The 16,686-nt window shown below is 41.6% G+C and overlaps 1 protein-coding gene across 3 annotated transcripts in view; it reads left to right on the forward strand.

Moving 5' to 3' along the window:
• Positions 1 to 2,658, forward strand: part of LOC109897360 (inositol hexakisphosphate kinase 2) — a 30,439-nt gene extending 27,781 nt beyond the window's left edge. For all 3 annotated transcript variants that reach the window (XM_020491876.2, XM_020491886.2, XM_031802629.1), the window contains 3 exons: positions 34 to 188; positions 555 to 730; positions 872 to 2,658. In XM_020491876.2, the coding sequence (XP_020347465.1) occupies positions 34 to 188; positions 555 to 730; positions 872 to 1,420 (880 nt within the window). In that variant the 3' untranslated portion in view covers positions 1,421 to 2,658. The remainder of the gene's footprint in view (positions 1 to 33; positions 189 to 554; positions 731 to 871) is intronic.
• Positions 2,659 to 16,686: the final 14,028 nt, after the last annotated feature.

Below are 16,686 nucleotides of genomic sequence, written 5' to 3' on the forward strand. Positions count from 1 at the left end.
CTCCACCCCGCCTGACTCCCCCCTCTTCCCCAGTCATAAGCATGAGGAGGAGGAGCTGGAGTGGCTGCAGCAAGAGGAGGTGCCTCTAGAAGGCAGCAACGCCATCCAACACAACCCCTGGAGACTCCAACTCCAACAGAAACACCTGCAGAGGATGAAGGAGAACGCCAAGCACCGCAACCAGTACAGTATCCTCTCATTACCATAACTACTCTAAACATCAGGCCATCCATCATATGCCTGCAGGGGTTTTCCATGTACTGTACCTGATCTTATTACTGTGTGCTACTGCCTATTTCTTCACTCTGCAGAATCTTGTGCCCAATGTAGCCTCACAATCTTACATATAATGTACTTGTGACATATTTGTGTTTAAGTGAAGTAGATTGATGTGAGGAAAGGCTAAAGATGGATTTGTGTCGGGTCCATCTGAATTAGTGTCCGCTGAGTCAGGTCTTCCTACTACATTAGTGGAGAGTTGTCTCCAACCAGGTCCATTAGAACATGTGATTCTCCTATGGCCAAAGGCTCCTTGACTCAGGACCCCTTCCCAGAATTCATCCTGCTGGAGAACCTGACGTGGCGACACACGGTTCCATGTGTGCTGGACCTGAAAATGGGAACGCGGCAGCACGGTGACAACGTGTCCGAGGAGAAGAAGGTCATGCAAATCCGCAAGTGCCAGCAAAGCACCTCAGCCTCCATCGGAGTACGCCTCTGTGGCATGCAGGTGGGCACAAACTTGTGTGTTATTGATGGGGATGGGGCAGAATTGTAGAGCCTGACATGATCTATTGGGGAGTCATAGCTTAGTTTTAGTTCAGCAGAAACATTTATTTCTGAACCCTTCTATCTCCTACCTCTCTCTCAGGTATACCAGTCAGACTCGGGTCAGCTCATGTTCATGGATAAATACATTGGGCGTAAACTGACCCTGTCGGGCTTTAAGGAAGCCTTGTTCCAGTTCTTCCATGACGGGCGGCGTCTGCGGCGTGAGCTGCTCTCCCCGGTGTTGCGGAGGCTCAGGGAGATGCAGGCAGCCCTGGAGAGCTGTGAGTCCTACCGCTTCTATTCCTCCTCCCTACTGATCATTTATGATGGCGAGCCACCCTGCACACACGCACACAGGGCCCCCGAGGACGGTTTGTCTGAGGAGGAAGTGGAAGAGGATGAAGAGGCAGGTGCGTTTGGGTTTACCCGCAGTAGTAGTGGTAGCGCTGGTGGTGGGTGCCTGGCAGCCCGATCTGATACAGGCCCTGACCCGGCGGTGGACGTGAGGATGATTGACTTTGCACACACCACCTGCCCCGACTTTGTGGAGGACAGTGTGGTGCACGAGGGTCAGGACAGTGGCTACATCTTTGGTCTGCAGAACCTCATCGCCATCATCTCCAAGCTGGAGGACCACAGCACAGACTAAAACAGTCTCTCTTTTGGACTTGTGGAAGAAGCATCACACTGGACTACAGAGGCTGGCCTTAGGGGCATGCTGAACATTGCTGTAGCCTGTTTTCCACAAGGTCCTTGTTTCTGTTCTTGGTGCTTCTTTTGGGTGTTTTTGTTTGTGTCCCTGGGGGATAAAAAGGGCCCTGATAGTTCATGTTTAAAGAGACATTTGCGATCTTCAGTTAACTCAGTGAGTTGTCACCCTTATCTGCTTACTCTTTTACAAACTTGATTATTTTACCCAGTGAAAGGAAGTCCATGTCCGCAAGCACGGATTCCAACGGTTCCTGCTGCCTTATATACACACAAACACATGCACTGGTGTGCTACTGATGGGGCAGATTTGAGAAAGCAAAAGAGAGAAACTGCTGTACCTGTGTGAAATGAAAGTTGCTAAGGGAAAACATCTTCCATTTTTCTACTGTACCAGTTTATTTTGCCATCCCGTTCCCTTTGGATTCAAAGAAGAGACTGCGGTGTATTCAGATTGTAATCTAATAGCTTACAGAGGCCTTTTACAGGTAACTGCCCAAATCAAGGAAGCACCAACATAGTGTCTTTATGGGCCACCGCGAGCCAGAACAGTTTCAATGCGCCTTGGCATAGATTCTACTTTATTGCGACACCATTCTTCCACAATAAGTTCCATAATTTGTTATTTTATTTATGGTGGTGTAAAACGCTGTCTCGTGCTGCTCTGTAATCTCCTATAAGTGTTCAGTTGGGTTGAAATCTGGTGACTGAGACACACCCACAAAATAAAAAAATTATACTAAAATACACACACCCTATAAACCCCCTGTGCTCCTTTGCGACCCCTCTTTCAAAGTCACTGAGATCTCTTCTAGCCATAGTAGCCAAACTAGTGGGCAACTGGGCATTTTCATACAGGACCCTAAGCATGATGGGATGTTAATTGCTTAATTAACTCAGGAAGCACACCTGTGTGGAAGCACCTGCTTTCAATACACTTTGTATCCCTCATTTACTCTTGTGTTTCCTTTATTTAGTCAGGTACCTGTAGATCTATTTATTTGACATGTTTCTTAAACTAAAACATGTAAAAAAGAAAGTGAATGGAGATACAAAGACTACATTCCATGTTATTAATCTGATTATTAATTAATATTGTTGTTTTATGTTCAGATATCTCCTATCTTGTATCTGTCTTGTCCACATTTTGTTGGAGAAATAAAACAATTTTTGGTTGTGGCAAATGCTCTGCCCTCTATTTCTATCCCTTTGTGTGCTAATACTGTGTTATACAGTGATGTCGGGCTTCATCTCACTAAATCCAGACAACAACCAGCAATGGGTTGAGTGCCTAAGGGGTGTAACGGTAAGTGACATTTTCAACATTTTACAGAAGAGTAAAACAACTTGTATTGCTAGTGTTTTCTACTTCTACAGTAAAACAGCCATCTTGCTGGAATCCATAGTTGGTGAAACTGCCACATCAGTTTGGTATATTACAACAACAAAGAAGTTCCTTCAAACAACCAACACTTTCTTTCCCTCGTACATCATTGCACGCATGATAGAACACCACAATATGTTCTGCAATTACAATAGAAAATGTATCGCGCTGCCAGTCGCTTCTCTGAATAAAGACGCTGGGGACGAACAGTGGTGCTGTTTCACCTTATGCAGAATTCAACTTTAACCCCCACATTGAAATGTCACTTGTCTTTTTGGAACCAATGAAATATACTAATTTACTCCAACACTGTCCAATCTGCAAAACGTACTCCCACCGAATCAAATTGGTTGTAATGGCTCTTCATGTTTTTACATGGAAAACTAGTGTAACCCCTGATTTATAATAGAAAGCTGGCAATGCTCTTAGTTTACATTTATTTGATGGAGGGGAAAGGTCATATTGTGTGGGTGAGTGATGACTGGGAATGCCTCACAGTGCCCGCACATTTATGAAAGATTTAATCCAGGATTAGTTTGGAGAACTGCAGCTCCATAATGTCCATCATGATTGCAGTCCCACCACCACCTGCTTAGTCAGGGGGAAAGACCTGACCACAGGGTCAGACTGCTCTCCGATAACATCTAAGAATTGAGGCTGGAATTCCCATCTAAATAACAGGAGTATCACTTTCAGTTTATTAAAATGTCAGATGGCCCTTTTATCATAATCCCATTGGGCTGCTGAGACACAAAGGCTCGGCTCCAGAGCGTCACAAATGCTGTACATAGCTACATGATCCAGAGAGGAATATAGAGACTGTATGTGATGGGGGCAGATGGGGCTGGTACTACAATGTGAGGTCATGAGATGAGAGATGAGGGGAGATTGTGTCTCTGCCAGCCACGGTCAGGTCCTAACCAGTCTGAAGAAAAAAGGAGAAGAGAGTGAATCAGCCAGTCTTGGGAGGAATGGTATGAGTCACAGGCTTCTGAAAACACGTGATTCACTCATGGAATGGATCCCTAACACTCAGACAGCTCTTCTCTCTCTCTCTCTCCTGAGTACACAGCGTTGATAGACCATTATCTGCCTAGTGCCCTCTGGGAAACACAGCCGCTCAACTTTGTCTTTCATGCTATGTGCTCTACTTCAATACATGTATGGGGGACTGACCATCAGAGATGCTTTCTCCTTTACACACATGCCATTTTCTCTGTTTATCAGTGCTTATTGCTATTTGTCTCTTGTTTCTCTGGTTAGGTTGACTGATGTTAGGGAAGCCTCATGTTGTGAAATGTTAAACCTCGGTACCGTTTGTGGAGCAGGTCTGACCCACTGGCTGACGTGCCCCAGAGGACACTGCTCCAATTTCGGGGTAAACAGCTGGGTGAAACAGGATGGGGGGGTACTCCACATTCCTGTGTGAGATTGCAGAGAGAGAGATGAGGGGATTAGATCGAGTATAAACTGTCATATTTCAGTCTCTTGGAGAGTGGTTTTAGGTGATGATGTAACAGAAAAGCCACCGAGTGGACTGTTTTATCAACTAGGCTGAATGTGTTTGTCCATACCCTTGCCCTTCTTTATAACTATGCTCAGGCTACCAATGCAAATGGCCCAGTTGTATAACAGTGGTACATAATCACTATGGCAACAGCAGTGTACCATTTTTAGGTTTTCTCTGAAGCTGAGGATAAAGTGGTGTCCCAGAATCTCAGATGTTTGATCATACAACATCAAACACTCACCTCTATTTCAAACAAAAGTATTTACAGTATATTCGGTAAGTATTCAAACCCCTTTTTCCACATGGCAGCAATTACAGCCTCGGGTCTTCTTGGGTATGACACTACAAGCTTGGCACACCTGTATTTGGGTAGTTTATCCCATTTGTCTCTGCAGATCCTCAAGCTCTGTCAGGTTGGACAGGGAGCATTGCTGCAAAGCTATTTTCAGGTCTCTCCAGAGATGTTCGATTGGGTTCAAGTCCAGGCTCTGTCCTTGAGTGGCCCAGCCATTCAGAGATTTGTCCTGTAGCCACTCCTGCGTTGTCATGGCTGTGCGCTTAGGGTCATTGTCCTGTTGGAAGGTGAACCTTCGCCCCCCAGTCTGAGTTCCTGAGCAGGTTTTCATCAAGGATCTCTCTGTACTTTGCTCCGTTCATCTTTCCCTCGATCCTGACTAACATCCCCACAACATGATTCTGCCAACACTATGCTTCACCATAGAGATGGTGCCAGGTTCCCTCCATATATGTCGCTTGGCATTCAGGCCAAAGAGTTCAATCTTGATTTCATCAGACCAGAGAATCTTGTTTCTCATGGTCTGAAAGTCTTTATGATTTTGGCAAACTCCAAGTGGGCTGTCATGTACCTTTTTTACTGAGGAGTGGCTTGCGTCTGGCCATAAAGGCCTGAATGATGGAGCACTGCAGAGATGCTGGTCTATCTAGAAAGTTCTCCCATCTCCACGGAGGAACTCTAGAGGTCTGTCAGAGTGACCAAGGCCCTTCTCCACCGATTGCGCAGTTTGACCGGGCGGCCAGCTCTTGGAGGAGTCTTGGTGGTTCCAAACTTCTTCCATTTAAGAATGATGGATGCCACTGTGTTCTTGGGGACCTTGAATGCGGCAAAAAAAAATTGGTACCCTTCCTTAGATCTGTGCCTCGACACAATCCTGTTTCGGAGCTCTACGGACAATTCCTTTGACCTCATGGCTTGGTTTTTGCTCTGACATGCACTGTCAACTGTGGGACCTTATATAGATGTGTGTTCCTTTCCAAATCATGTCCAATTAATTGAATTTACCACAGGTATACTCCAATCAAGTCATAGAAACATATCAAGGTTGATCAATGGAAATAGAATGCACCTGAGCTCAATTTCGAGTCTCATAGCAAAGGGTCTGAATACTAATGTAAATAAGGTATTTCTGTAGGCCAGTCTTAATATACACTCCCTGGTTAACTTGGGTTGATGTTGTCACTCCTGGGCCTCACACAGTATCAGTCTCATACCGTTTGCCTGAAATCAAAAGGAGACAGAATGCTGCAGAATTTAAGCTTAGTTTCTCATGCATAAACTCTTCCAACTGAGTCCCCCACAAACACCCAATTTCATACACACACACTTACATGCCTGCCAAAACTCACGAACACATAGACAGATTAAGCGGGATTAAGAGTTCCGGGAAGACCAAGTTGGGCACAACAAGAAGCATGCAAATGTCAAAAGGCATGAAGGGAAATAATAAACAAATTTAAACAAACAGATTTGTACAGCTCATCTTTGTTGGACTGAGTAGACTATAGTTTGATGGATGCAGACTTCCCCGCACACCAATTCCCTATCAGTCCCATCGCTCACTCAGTCCCTCTGACTTCTTTCAGACAGATAGGTAGGTACTCAGACAGTCACAGAATCCCTCTCTGTCGCGCAAAGGCTTGTAAGGGCTAACTCACATTTCTTGTGTGCTCTGCTGCTTTTGCCTCTCGAAATGGAGTATGCATGTGCGTCTAAACAAGCCAGTGTTGTTATGGTTGTGCTGGGCATGGTTTGACAGAGGTTCAATTCAGTGACTTGATACTGCTCTAAGTAAGCCAGTGCATTGAAACAAGAATGGAAACTAGGTGAAAATAACTGCTTATTTTCAGTGCCTTCAACCCTGCCACTCGTCAGGTTTAGTTAGTTCTCTGTCAACACCTACTAAAAAAGCAAACCCATTTGATCCTGATATAACACCTTTGTACACTACTCCCAGTCAAAGGTACTGTACTGTGATCTTGGAATCACTTTGGGCCCGATTCAGACTTGCCTTTCCTATGCATGCCGTTCCTACACACTTCTCAGTATTTGGTATTCAGACGTAACATTATGCAGGTGCGTAACGTGCTTTGCAGGCGTGGTTCCCTTGCACGTGCAGAAAACATATTTAATTCCACCTCTGAAAACCCTCCCACCTGCTGGCCAACAGATTTTCTTGTGGGGTTTTCATTCAATAGGGTTTTCAGTACATTTATGACAAGCCATTCTTTTTAATTTGGTGTAGACCTTTTTAATTAGAAGTTTCTCGACAGACTCAATAGAATATATGGAGAGAACTGTTCAAAATATTAGCGATCAATGAAAGAAAGACATGTAAATACACATTAGTCTCCTTTTCAGCACAAATTGGTAGATTTAAAAAATACTCAGATCTTAAATAATATATAAGGTTAGGAAAGTGTTTATGAATTTTTAAAAATGTAATGGTTTGGAGAGCCTTTACGCACAAAATATATTGATGAATCAAAAATAGTGGTTGATTCATCCTGAAAGTTGCCATATTCAATTGTTCAATCCATTAAATACTGAAAGGTGAGAAAAGTGTACAACGGGTTGAACAGTAGTCCTATAACTCTACCTTAATAATCCTCACTAATTATGGAACTGTGATGACAACGGTCCAGTCGCCATGAACCATGTGCCAGGCTCCAGGTTTAAACTGCTATCTATGGTCTGCATTCCATAAATAGGCTACAGGTCCCAAATTATTGCACAATTTGTATTACATTAGCCTAACAACCCACTATTGCTAGCGATGCTCAGGAACAACCACACCAACGTGGAAGAGGAAAGAAAGGCTACCGATAGCAGATCATATTTAACACGATACAAGGTCTGTTTTGGAGGCGTTGTGCAGTCCTTTGTTAGCTTCACAGGTGCTACTTATACTGTACAGAGGACCTTGATAGTTCTTCACCATTGGGCTCAAGTGACCTTCGCATCTGTAAGGGGGGTTTAACCACATTTAGAGATGGAGGGAGAGATATCAAGATAGATGGGAGCAAGGAAAGGACAAGAGGACAAATCAGGCCAAGATGAAATTAGAATCTTATATAAGGGCGGCGGTGACGTCATTTGACATAGCAGAGCAAGAATTAGCCCAATGTTCCTGCTAAGGCTGGTCCCACAGCCTACGCTGTTAAACAGGCTTAAATGAACATCCAAATGACTTTAATGAGATATTAATGACACATCCTGCTTCATCACAAACCAGCATTATTGATATATGATCACTCAATTAAGTGGATACAGTATGTTGACAATTTACTGTCCATAAGGATTATTACTGTCATGCATTGATGCATGTTATTTTGGCTATACATCAAGTTAATCTTATTGTACTGTTGGCCATAATGCATTTATCTCCAATAGCGATTGGGTTGTACTTCTATGTAAATCATCATCCTTAATTCCTCATCCTCACTCTAGTTATAGAAGTGTTTGTTGTCCTGAAAACAAAATTGCTATGAGTTTGCTAAATCTGTTATCACGTTTAAGAACAAAAAAATTGAATGCAAGGGATTCTAATGATGCGCTCTCTCTCTCATCCCCTCCCTCTTTCTCTTAATTACATTGTTTTTGCAATAATAATAGCTGCCCTCCCCACTCCTTGTCCCTCTGTATCTCTGACACTGAATTTGGGTTTACATAACCGTTGTCGTGTGCCCAGGAGAGGAGGATGTGAGTGGTGAAGGGGAGGGATGCTGTCTGTTTCTGTGTTTGTATCCCAGCAGCTAAACCGCTCAGGTCCAGTAGCAGTACTGAGAGTCCAAGTGGAGATGGATGGAGTGAGACATAGTTAACTGGTTGATTTGATCTCTATAACCCCAACACATAGGGTTCATCATCCATGTTGTTGGCCGTGTTGTTGACCTTAATCAGTGCTATCCTCATACACAGTGAATAGGGCAGGGATGTGTATTGTGTCATCTGTAGGAAGCCAAAGACTATGTTTAAGACTTTTGAATACATTATATTCTATTAAATTCCATCACATGGAAAACCCCAATAACAGGATGTTCTAGAGATCCAATAAATTAATAACGTCACTGAAAGAACAGTAATTGACTGACTCAGTCATACACAAACATGCCCCCACACCTAGCCGGCTGCTGTATATTTAGCCGCCTCTAAAAATAAGAAGGAAAAGAACCGTCTAATCTGGAGAGGACGCAAATTAACTGTCCACCCCCGTCACCATGTGTTCTTGTTCCCAGATCAGCTTCCCACTCCTCAGGCTATCTGCTGGTCTCTACTGCACGTCTGCACATTTCTCTGTGTGGTCGTGTGTTTCTCTACATGTACGTGGTTACGAGATCATGCAGATATACAGTCCCCACCCTGAAGAAAAATCTGTCTGAGTGTTTGGTCAGAGCAAATATATTTTTGGTATGGTAGCCTACTTGTGCGGTCTGTGTGTGTGATCCCCGGCTACTCATAAGATCATAAACTCTATGCCACTCATAGTGTTCTCAAAGGAAAAACTCACTTTCCAGCCAAAGGGATAGAAAATACAAATCCCTTGTGAACCACTCAGACATGCACTTCAGACATCTCTGTCCATTGACCGAGAGACGCATGTCTCCTTTGGGGGCAACCTCACGGGGAAAAATAGAACAACCAATACCAAAAGCTTTCAGAAAAAGCAGAGCAACAACATCAGTCTTAGTGTCAATACGGGTCTGACACGTTGCTGTCAGTAATGTATTTCTGAAACAACTATAAACAAATATACATGTATTTTGTCTATAATCACAATTTTCAATCAATCAGCTCATGGAGAAGAAGGTAGTAAGATTTGTACTGATGGAATAGAGCCTAAAAATATATATGTTTACCATATTAATCAATTAGAGAGGATGGAAACAGGTAAAGTGACAGCAGCTGATCAAGCTGCATGGGTCCATCAAATCACTTACAGTGCCTTGCGAAAGTATTCGGCCCCCTTGAACTTTGCGACCTTTTGCCATATTTCAGGCTTCAAACATAAAGATATAAAACTGTATTTTTTTGTGAAGAATCAACAACAAGTGGGACACAATCATGAAGTGGAACGACATTTATTGGATATTTCAAACTTTTTTAACAAATCAAAAACGGAAAAATTGGGCGTGCAAAATTATTCAGCCACTTTACTTTCAGTGCAGCAAACCCTCTCCAGAAGTTCAGTGAGGATCTCTGAATGATCCAATGTTGACCTAAATGACTAATGATGATAAATACAATCCACCTGTGTGTAATCAAGTCTCCGTATAAATGCACCTGCACTGTGATAGTCTCAGAGGTCCGTTAAAAGCGCAGAGAGCATCATGAAGAACAAGGAACACACCAGGCAGGACCGAGATACTGTTGTGAAGAAGTTTAAAGCCGGATTTGGATACAAAAAGATTTCCCAAGCTTTAAACATCCCAAGGAGCACTGTGCAAGCGATAATATTGAAAAGGAAGGAGTATCAGACCACTGCAAATCTACCAAGACCTGGCCGTCCCTCTAAACTTTCAGCTCATACAAGGAGAAGACTGATCAGAGATGCAGCCAAGAGGCCCATGATCACTCTGGATGAACTGCAAAGATCTACAGCTGAGGTGGGAGACTCTGTCCATAGGACAACAATCAGTCGTATATTGCACAAATCTGGCCTTTATGGAAGAGTGGCAAGAAGAAAGCCATTTCTTAAAGATATCCATAAAAAGTGTTGTTTAAAGTTTGCCACAAGCCACCTGGGAGACACACCAAACATGTGGAAGAAGGTGCTCTGGTCAGATGAAACCAAAATTGAACTTTTTGGCAACAATGCAAAACGTTATGTTTGGCGTAAAAGCAACACAGCTCATCACCCTAACCACACCATCCCCACTGTCAAACATGGTGGTGGCCGCATCATGGTTTGGGCCTGCTTTTCTTCAGCAGGGACAGGGAAGATGGTTAAAATTGATGGGAAGATGGATGGAGCCAAATACAGGACCATTCTGGAAGAAAACCTGATGGAGTCTGCAAAAGACCTGAGACTGGGACGGAGATTTGTCTTCCAACAAGACAATGATCCAAAACATAAAGCAAAATCTACAATGGAATGGTTCAAAAATAAACATATCCAGGTGTTAGAATGGCCAAGTCAAAGTCCAGACCTGAATCCAATCGAGAATCTGTGGAAAGAACTGAAAACTGCTGTTCACAAATGCTCTCCATCCAACCTCACTGAGCTCGAGCTGTTTTGCAAGGAGGAATGGGAAAACATTTCAGTCTCTCGATGTGCAAAACTGATAGAGACATACCCCAAGCGACTTACAGCTGTAATCGCAGCAAAAGGTGGCGCTACAAAGTATTAACTTAAGGGGGCTGAATAATTTTGCACGCCCAATTTTTCAGTTTTTGATTTGTTAAAAAAGTTTGAAATATCCAATAAATGTCGTTCCACTTCATGATTGTGTCCCACTTGTTGTTGATTCTTCACAAAAAAATACAGTTTTATATCTTTATGTTTGAAGCCTGAAATGTGGCAAAAGGTCGCAAAGTTCAAGGGGGCCAAATACTTTCGCAAGGCACTGTAACATCCAGATTGGGTTAGGTTGGAGGTCCTAATGAATAGAATGATGATAATACCTGAGAAGACAGTGTTTGGAGGATATATTGGCACGGGTGTTTTTAGACACGAGATGAAGTTGAGTTACCAACATATTCAAATAATGATTGACATATTTTCATTTTTTTAAAATTATGCTGAATTTATTCATACTATTTCATCCTTCCACAAGATAGTCCCAACACAAATCTAAGGTTGCTACCCAAGCCGGCTGGTCGATCGGTTTGCATGCCAGAGACGCGACCCAGTCGTTCCGTCTTGTTGAACTGTATCTTTGGCCGCGACCATTAGTTTTAAATTTTCCATGGCCATACTGGCTGGCAACGTTCTTATCCCTTGCTTGCTAGCTAGCCAACTACGGCTAACTTACAGTAACGTCAAAAATTTCAGCCAGAATAACAGCAAAGTAGCTGCATTTGCATTTGTTTAAGATGTTTTCTAATTACATTTATTTGGGTACATCCGTAACAATGAGCTAATGATGAGCGATTTCGCCTGGCATAGAAAATGTGCTCTCTTGTCAGGACACTGTTGTTCAGAGGAGCTAGCCAACAACACAGCTAACACAATCACTTCAAACTGAAGCTGGAAAGACCACAAACTAGCTGCATTTTGTTTCGTTTTACCTGTTTTCTATTGACAATTTTTTGTATATATCATTGAAAATGATGCCATCTGATTCATGATTTTGACTGGCTGAGAAAAGCTGTCCATCTGTCTCGTCCAGCCTCCTGACACGTTCATTACTATGGGACAGCTGGAGAATGAATTTAAATATTGAAACAATGTTGCAAATGTCGGAGAGACAGACAGCAAGGTTTATACAAATCTCCACTGTTAACCAAATGCTAGTCTAAAAGAAATGTGAGAATGTCTAGATGCTTTTTATAGCAGAGATCAAGTTTATGAATTGCCTGGCTGGGCTGATGAGACAGTGGATTGCGCAGTGAGATGGAACAGAGTAAATAAGCATTTCAACGTCAGCTTTAGCCGGTGGTAACTTGTGGAATAGACACCGTCTGGAATGCGTTTTTAACAAATCAGCATCCAGGATTAGACCCACCCGTTGTTGATAAACACAAGAAACTGTTGAGAGTGAAAAACCCAGGAGTGTTGCAGTTCTTGACACACTCGAACCGGTGCACCTGGTACCTACTGCCATACACTGTTCAGAGGCACTTACATTTTTGGTCTTGCCCATTCACCCTCTGAATGGCACACACACAATCCATGTCTAAATTGTCTCAAGTCTACACTGACTGAAGTGGATTGAACAAGTGACAACAATAAGGGATCATTGCTTTCACCTGGATTCACCTGGTCAGTCTATCATGGAAAGTATACTCAGTGAATATGCTGTCCCCTCAGGGACTCTGTGCAATAGAGGTACTCTGATAGCTAAGTATGTTTACCCTACTGAAGGTAAGAGAGACACAGCTTCTTTCTTTCATGACCACCCAACCAGATCGAAGGACATGTAGCCACTGGGAGGGAGTTGCCTAGCACTCCAGAAATCTGATGCTTCTTCTAATCACTGATCTTTCATCACCTTTTCAGCACTTCTACAGTGTAGTTTTCATACACGTCTTTATGATCTCTGTCTTCACTGGTAACATAATTGTATCCAGGAATTCAAGATCACTTTACATGGCATGTCCATTCAAACACACATTGCTTTCCATGATACAAAACATTATTATTCTCATATCATATTCATAGACAAAGAATTGGACTTGGACTTTTTAAGGTCTAAAAAACAGCATTGAGCAGTTCAGAAGAAATGTTTGATATCTGACTGACAACATGTACACTGAAAATCAGTCTTTGTACAAAAAACAGGCACAAAATGCAGATAAATGGACAAAAGAAACAGAAATAAGCTAGATAATAGATGTGCAAGATTTACTGTTTCAGAGGGTAAGAGAGACTATGATAGAGTGACTAGGCGAGTTGGTATTTGTTTGTCCTCACCTCTCTTAGCTCTCTATTCCGTGTCATTATGTAACCAAGCTGAACAAATATGTCTTTATCTAAGGGTAGACAAGCGAGCCCAGGCTGTAACCAAGAGTCTTTCTGTTTCTCGGTCTCTTGCTCTCTGTGTGTTTTTGCTGTCATAAAATATGTTTGAAGTTGATGTTAGTTTGTGGCCCAGTGAGCTCTCCCATTATGTATACTTCCAAATGGATCCTAGTCAGCAGAATTACTGTGTAGGCTATGCTACACAGTTAGAATTTTTGTATTTGTATTTATTATGGATCTCCATTAGCTGCTGCTAAGGCACTGTTCAGAGGCACTTACCTTATCAAAGACATACTTCTCCCATCTTAGCTACTGTTGTTGTATCAATATTTTTTGACCATGACAGTTTACAATCCAGGGTAACTCCAAGCAGTTTAGTCACCTCAACTTGCTTAATTTCCACATTATGTATTACAAGATTTAGTTGAGGTTTAGGGTTTAGTGAATGATTTGTCCCATATACAATGATTTTACTTTTAAGAAATATTTAGGACTAACTTATTTCTTACCACCCAATCTGAAACTAACTGTAACTCTTTGTTGAGTGTTGCAGTCATTTCAGTCGCTGTAGTAGCTGACATGTATAGTGTTGAGTCATCCGCACACATAGACACTCTGGCTTTCCTCAAAGCCAGTGGCAATTCATTAGTAAAGATTTAAATAATGGAGTAATGGGCCCAGACAGCTGCCTTGTGGAATTCTTGATTCTACCTGGATTATGTTGGAGAGCCTTCCATTAAAGAACACCCTATGTGTTCTGTTAGACAGGTAATCCTTTATCCACATTATAGCAGGGGGTGTAAAGCCATAACACATATGTTTTTCCAGCAGCATAATGTCAAAGGCTGCACTGAAGTCTAACAAAACAACCCCCACAATCTTTTTGTCATCACTTTCTCTCAGCTAATCATCAGTCATTTGTGTAAGCTTGTTGAATATCCTTATCTATAAGCATGCTGAAAGTTCATTGTCAATTTTTTACTGTAAAATACCATTGTATCTGGTCAAACACAATTTTTTCCAAAAGTGTACTAAGGGTTGGTGACAGGCTTATTGATTGACTATTTGAGCCAGTAAAGGGGGCTTCACTATTCTTAGGTAGCGGAATGACTTTAGCTTCCCTCCAAGCCTGAGGGCACACAGTTTCTAGTAGGCTTCAATTGAAGGTGTGGCAAATAGGAGTGGCAATATTGTCCGCTATTATCCTCAGTAATTTTCCATCCAAGTTGTCAGACCCCGGTCATTGTTGATAGACAACAATCATTTTTTTTCACCTCTTCCACACTAACTTTGCGGAATTTAAGATTACAATGATTGTCTTTCATAATTTGGTCCGATATACTTGGATGTCTAGTGTCAGCACTTGTTGCAGGTATATTATGCCTAAGTTTGCTAATATTGCCAATTTAAAAAATCATTAAAGTAGTTGGCAATATCAGTTGGTTTTGTGATGAATGAGCCATCTGTTTCAATGAATGACGGAGCTGAGTATGCCTTTTTTTCCCAGAATTTAATTTAAGGTGTCCCAAAGCTTTTTATTATCATTCTTTATTTAATTTATCTTGGTTTCACAGTGTACATGCTTTTTTTTCACACAGTACCATAAACTTCTAGGTTTCAGACAGGGGGAAAGTTGTCCATGGAGAATATTTTTTTGTGTGTTTGCTTTTTTTTACGGTGTAGGTCTAATAGAGAGCCCCTTTTCATCTTTGTCCATTAAATTACATATGCATAGATATTCCTTTGCTCAGTGGTATGCTTACAGGGCACTTTTCTCAACAGTACATTTACAATACAATAAACACTCCACTCCTCTGTCCACTGAAGAGTTCATCACTAGCTTCCATAGCAACAAGGTCATAATTATGGCTAAACCCTGCCCATTTCTATAATTTATCTTCTTAAAATTGTATTTTAAACCTAACCTTAACCACACTACTAACCTTGTGCCTAGCCCTGCCCTTAAATTAAAATAAGAAATATATATATATATTTTTTTTTACTTTGTGGCTGTGGAATCTGATTTGGCAATGGAAGCAAGAGGAAACCCACTGAAGACTGCGGAAAAACAACCTCGAACAAAAAATTGTATAAGGCTGACCTCTGGTGGCAGTCAAATGTTGTGACTACAACGGCTTTGACTTTGAATCTGTTTTTTTATGGTATTTTGTTGTTCTTTATTGCTGAGAGGTGTAGTTAATTAACTGCCCAAGTGCAGTCAAAAAACGTGATTTCATGTGTTTTATATATATTTTATAAATGAGTTAATGACCAATAAGAAAGAGAGTTCCAAACCTCTCTGCCAATAAGAGCTAGTTTTCAGTTTTCCCCTCACCACCACCCCATGTTGGAGTTCGTTTTGCAAGGCCCGGTGCCCTTGGTGGGGGAGAGTTCACTTAAGGACCACTGGAATGCTCTAAAATGAGCAAACTACACCAATCCAATCAATTTTTTGGCTTGAGAAAGTACTCTTGGTAAGGGACTGTGCGTTATTTATAATGAGTGATACTTGGAGAAAACCGGACCTCTCTGAAATAAAAATGGATGGCCCTCCATTCAGTAAAATATATTGTTTACCTGACCCTCCCTGAACGTTTGAAAAAAAAAAACACTGCATGAATCTATCCAATTATTTGCGGTCTGAGATTTTTTTTTTTTTTTTAAAGCTATTTTATTCAATTCTACATCATTTTTCATCACTGGAGACAAGCAGAATATTTTAGGGCATGGTAATATAAGAGCATCTGCTTGGATAAATAAAAAACTAGGCATGCAAAGCTACCTGCATGATCTTCAAACCTAATACTGACCAAACTCATGTATCTAAAAGTGAATTCAAAGGCACTGTAGAATGACTGTATAGCATAGTAAGGCATTTTTTCTTTCTTATTTCATTATGAGTAATACTCTTTTAAAATGTGATTTTATAAAGCCTAAATTCACAATTTGTGGGCATGTTGTTGAAGTCCTGTTGTTGATGTGTTGAAATGCTAAGCGCTCCTGCTTCTAATGTGTCACAAATGCTTTACATTTGATTTTTTAAATGGCAGGCTATAGTCTTGAAATAATAATAATATTGTCAAAATAACTCATGTTCGTTACTTCTTAGCTTAAGCTACCTGGCTTGCTCCTGACTGATTTAGAGTTCGTATGTCGTTTAATAGCCTGTTGAAATGTTGAACGTCAATTGATAGTGAAAGAATCATACTGTACATTACTTCCCAAGTAAAGCACATTTTTTATCTGCTCGGCTATAGAAGGTTGTAGCACAGCCTCTAAATGTCAAAGAGACAAACCAAATACATGATATATGCATTGGAGTCACGTCTTTCCACTGCATTTTACAGCTTGTTTCTAGCGTAAAGCATTGCAGACTAAAGTGCAGTGATGTATCA

This window comes from Oncorhynchus kisutch, linkage group LG1 (assembly GCF_002021735.2).
Source record: "Oncorhynchus kisutch isolate 150728-3 linkage group LG1, Okis_V2, whole genome shotgun sequence".
NCBI classification, from domain to species: domain Eukaryota; kingdom Metazoa; phylum Chordata; class Actinopteri; order Salmoniformes; family Salmonidae; genus Oncorhynchus; species Oncorhynchus kisutch.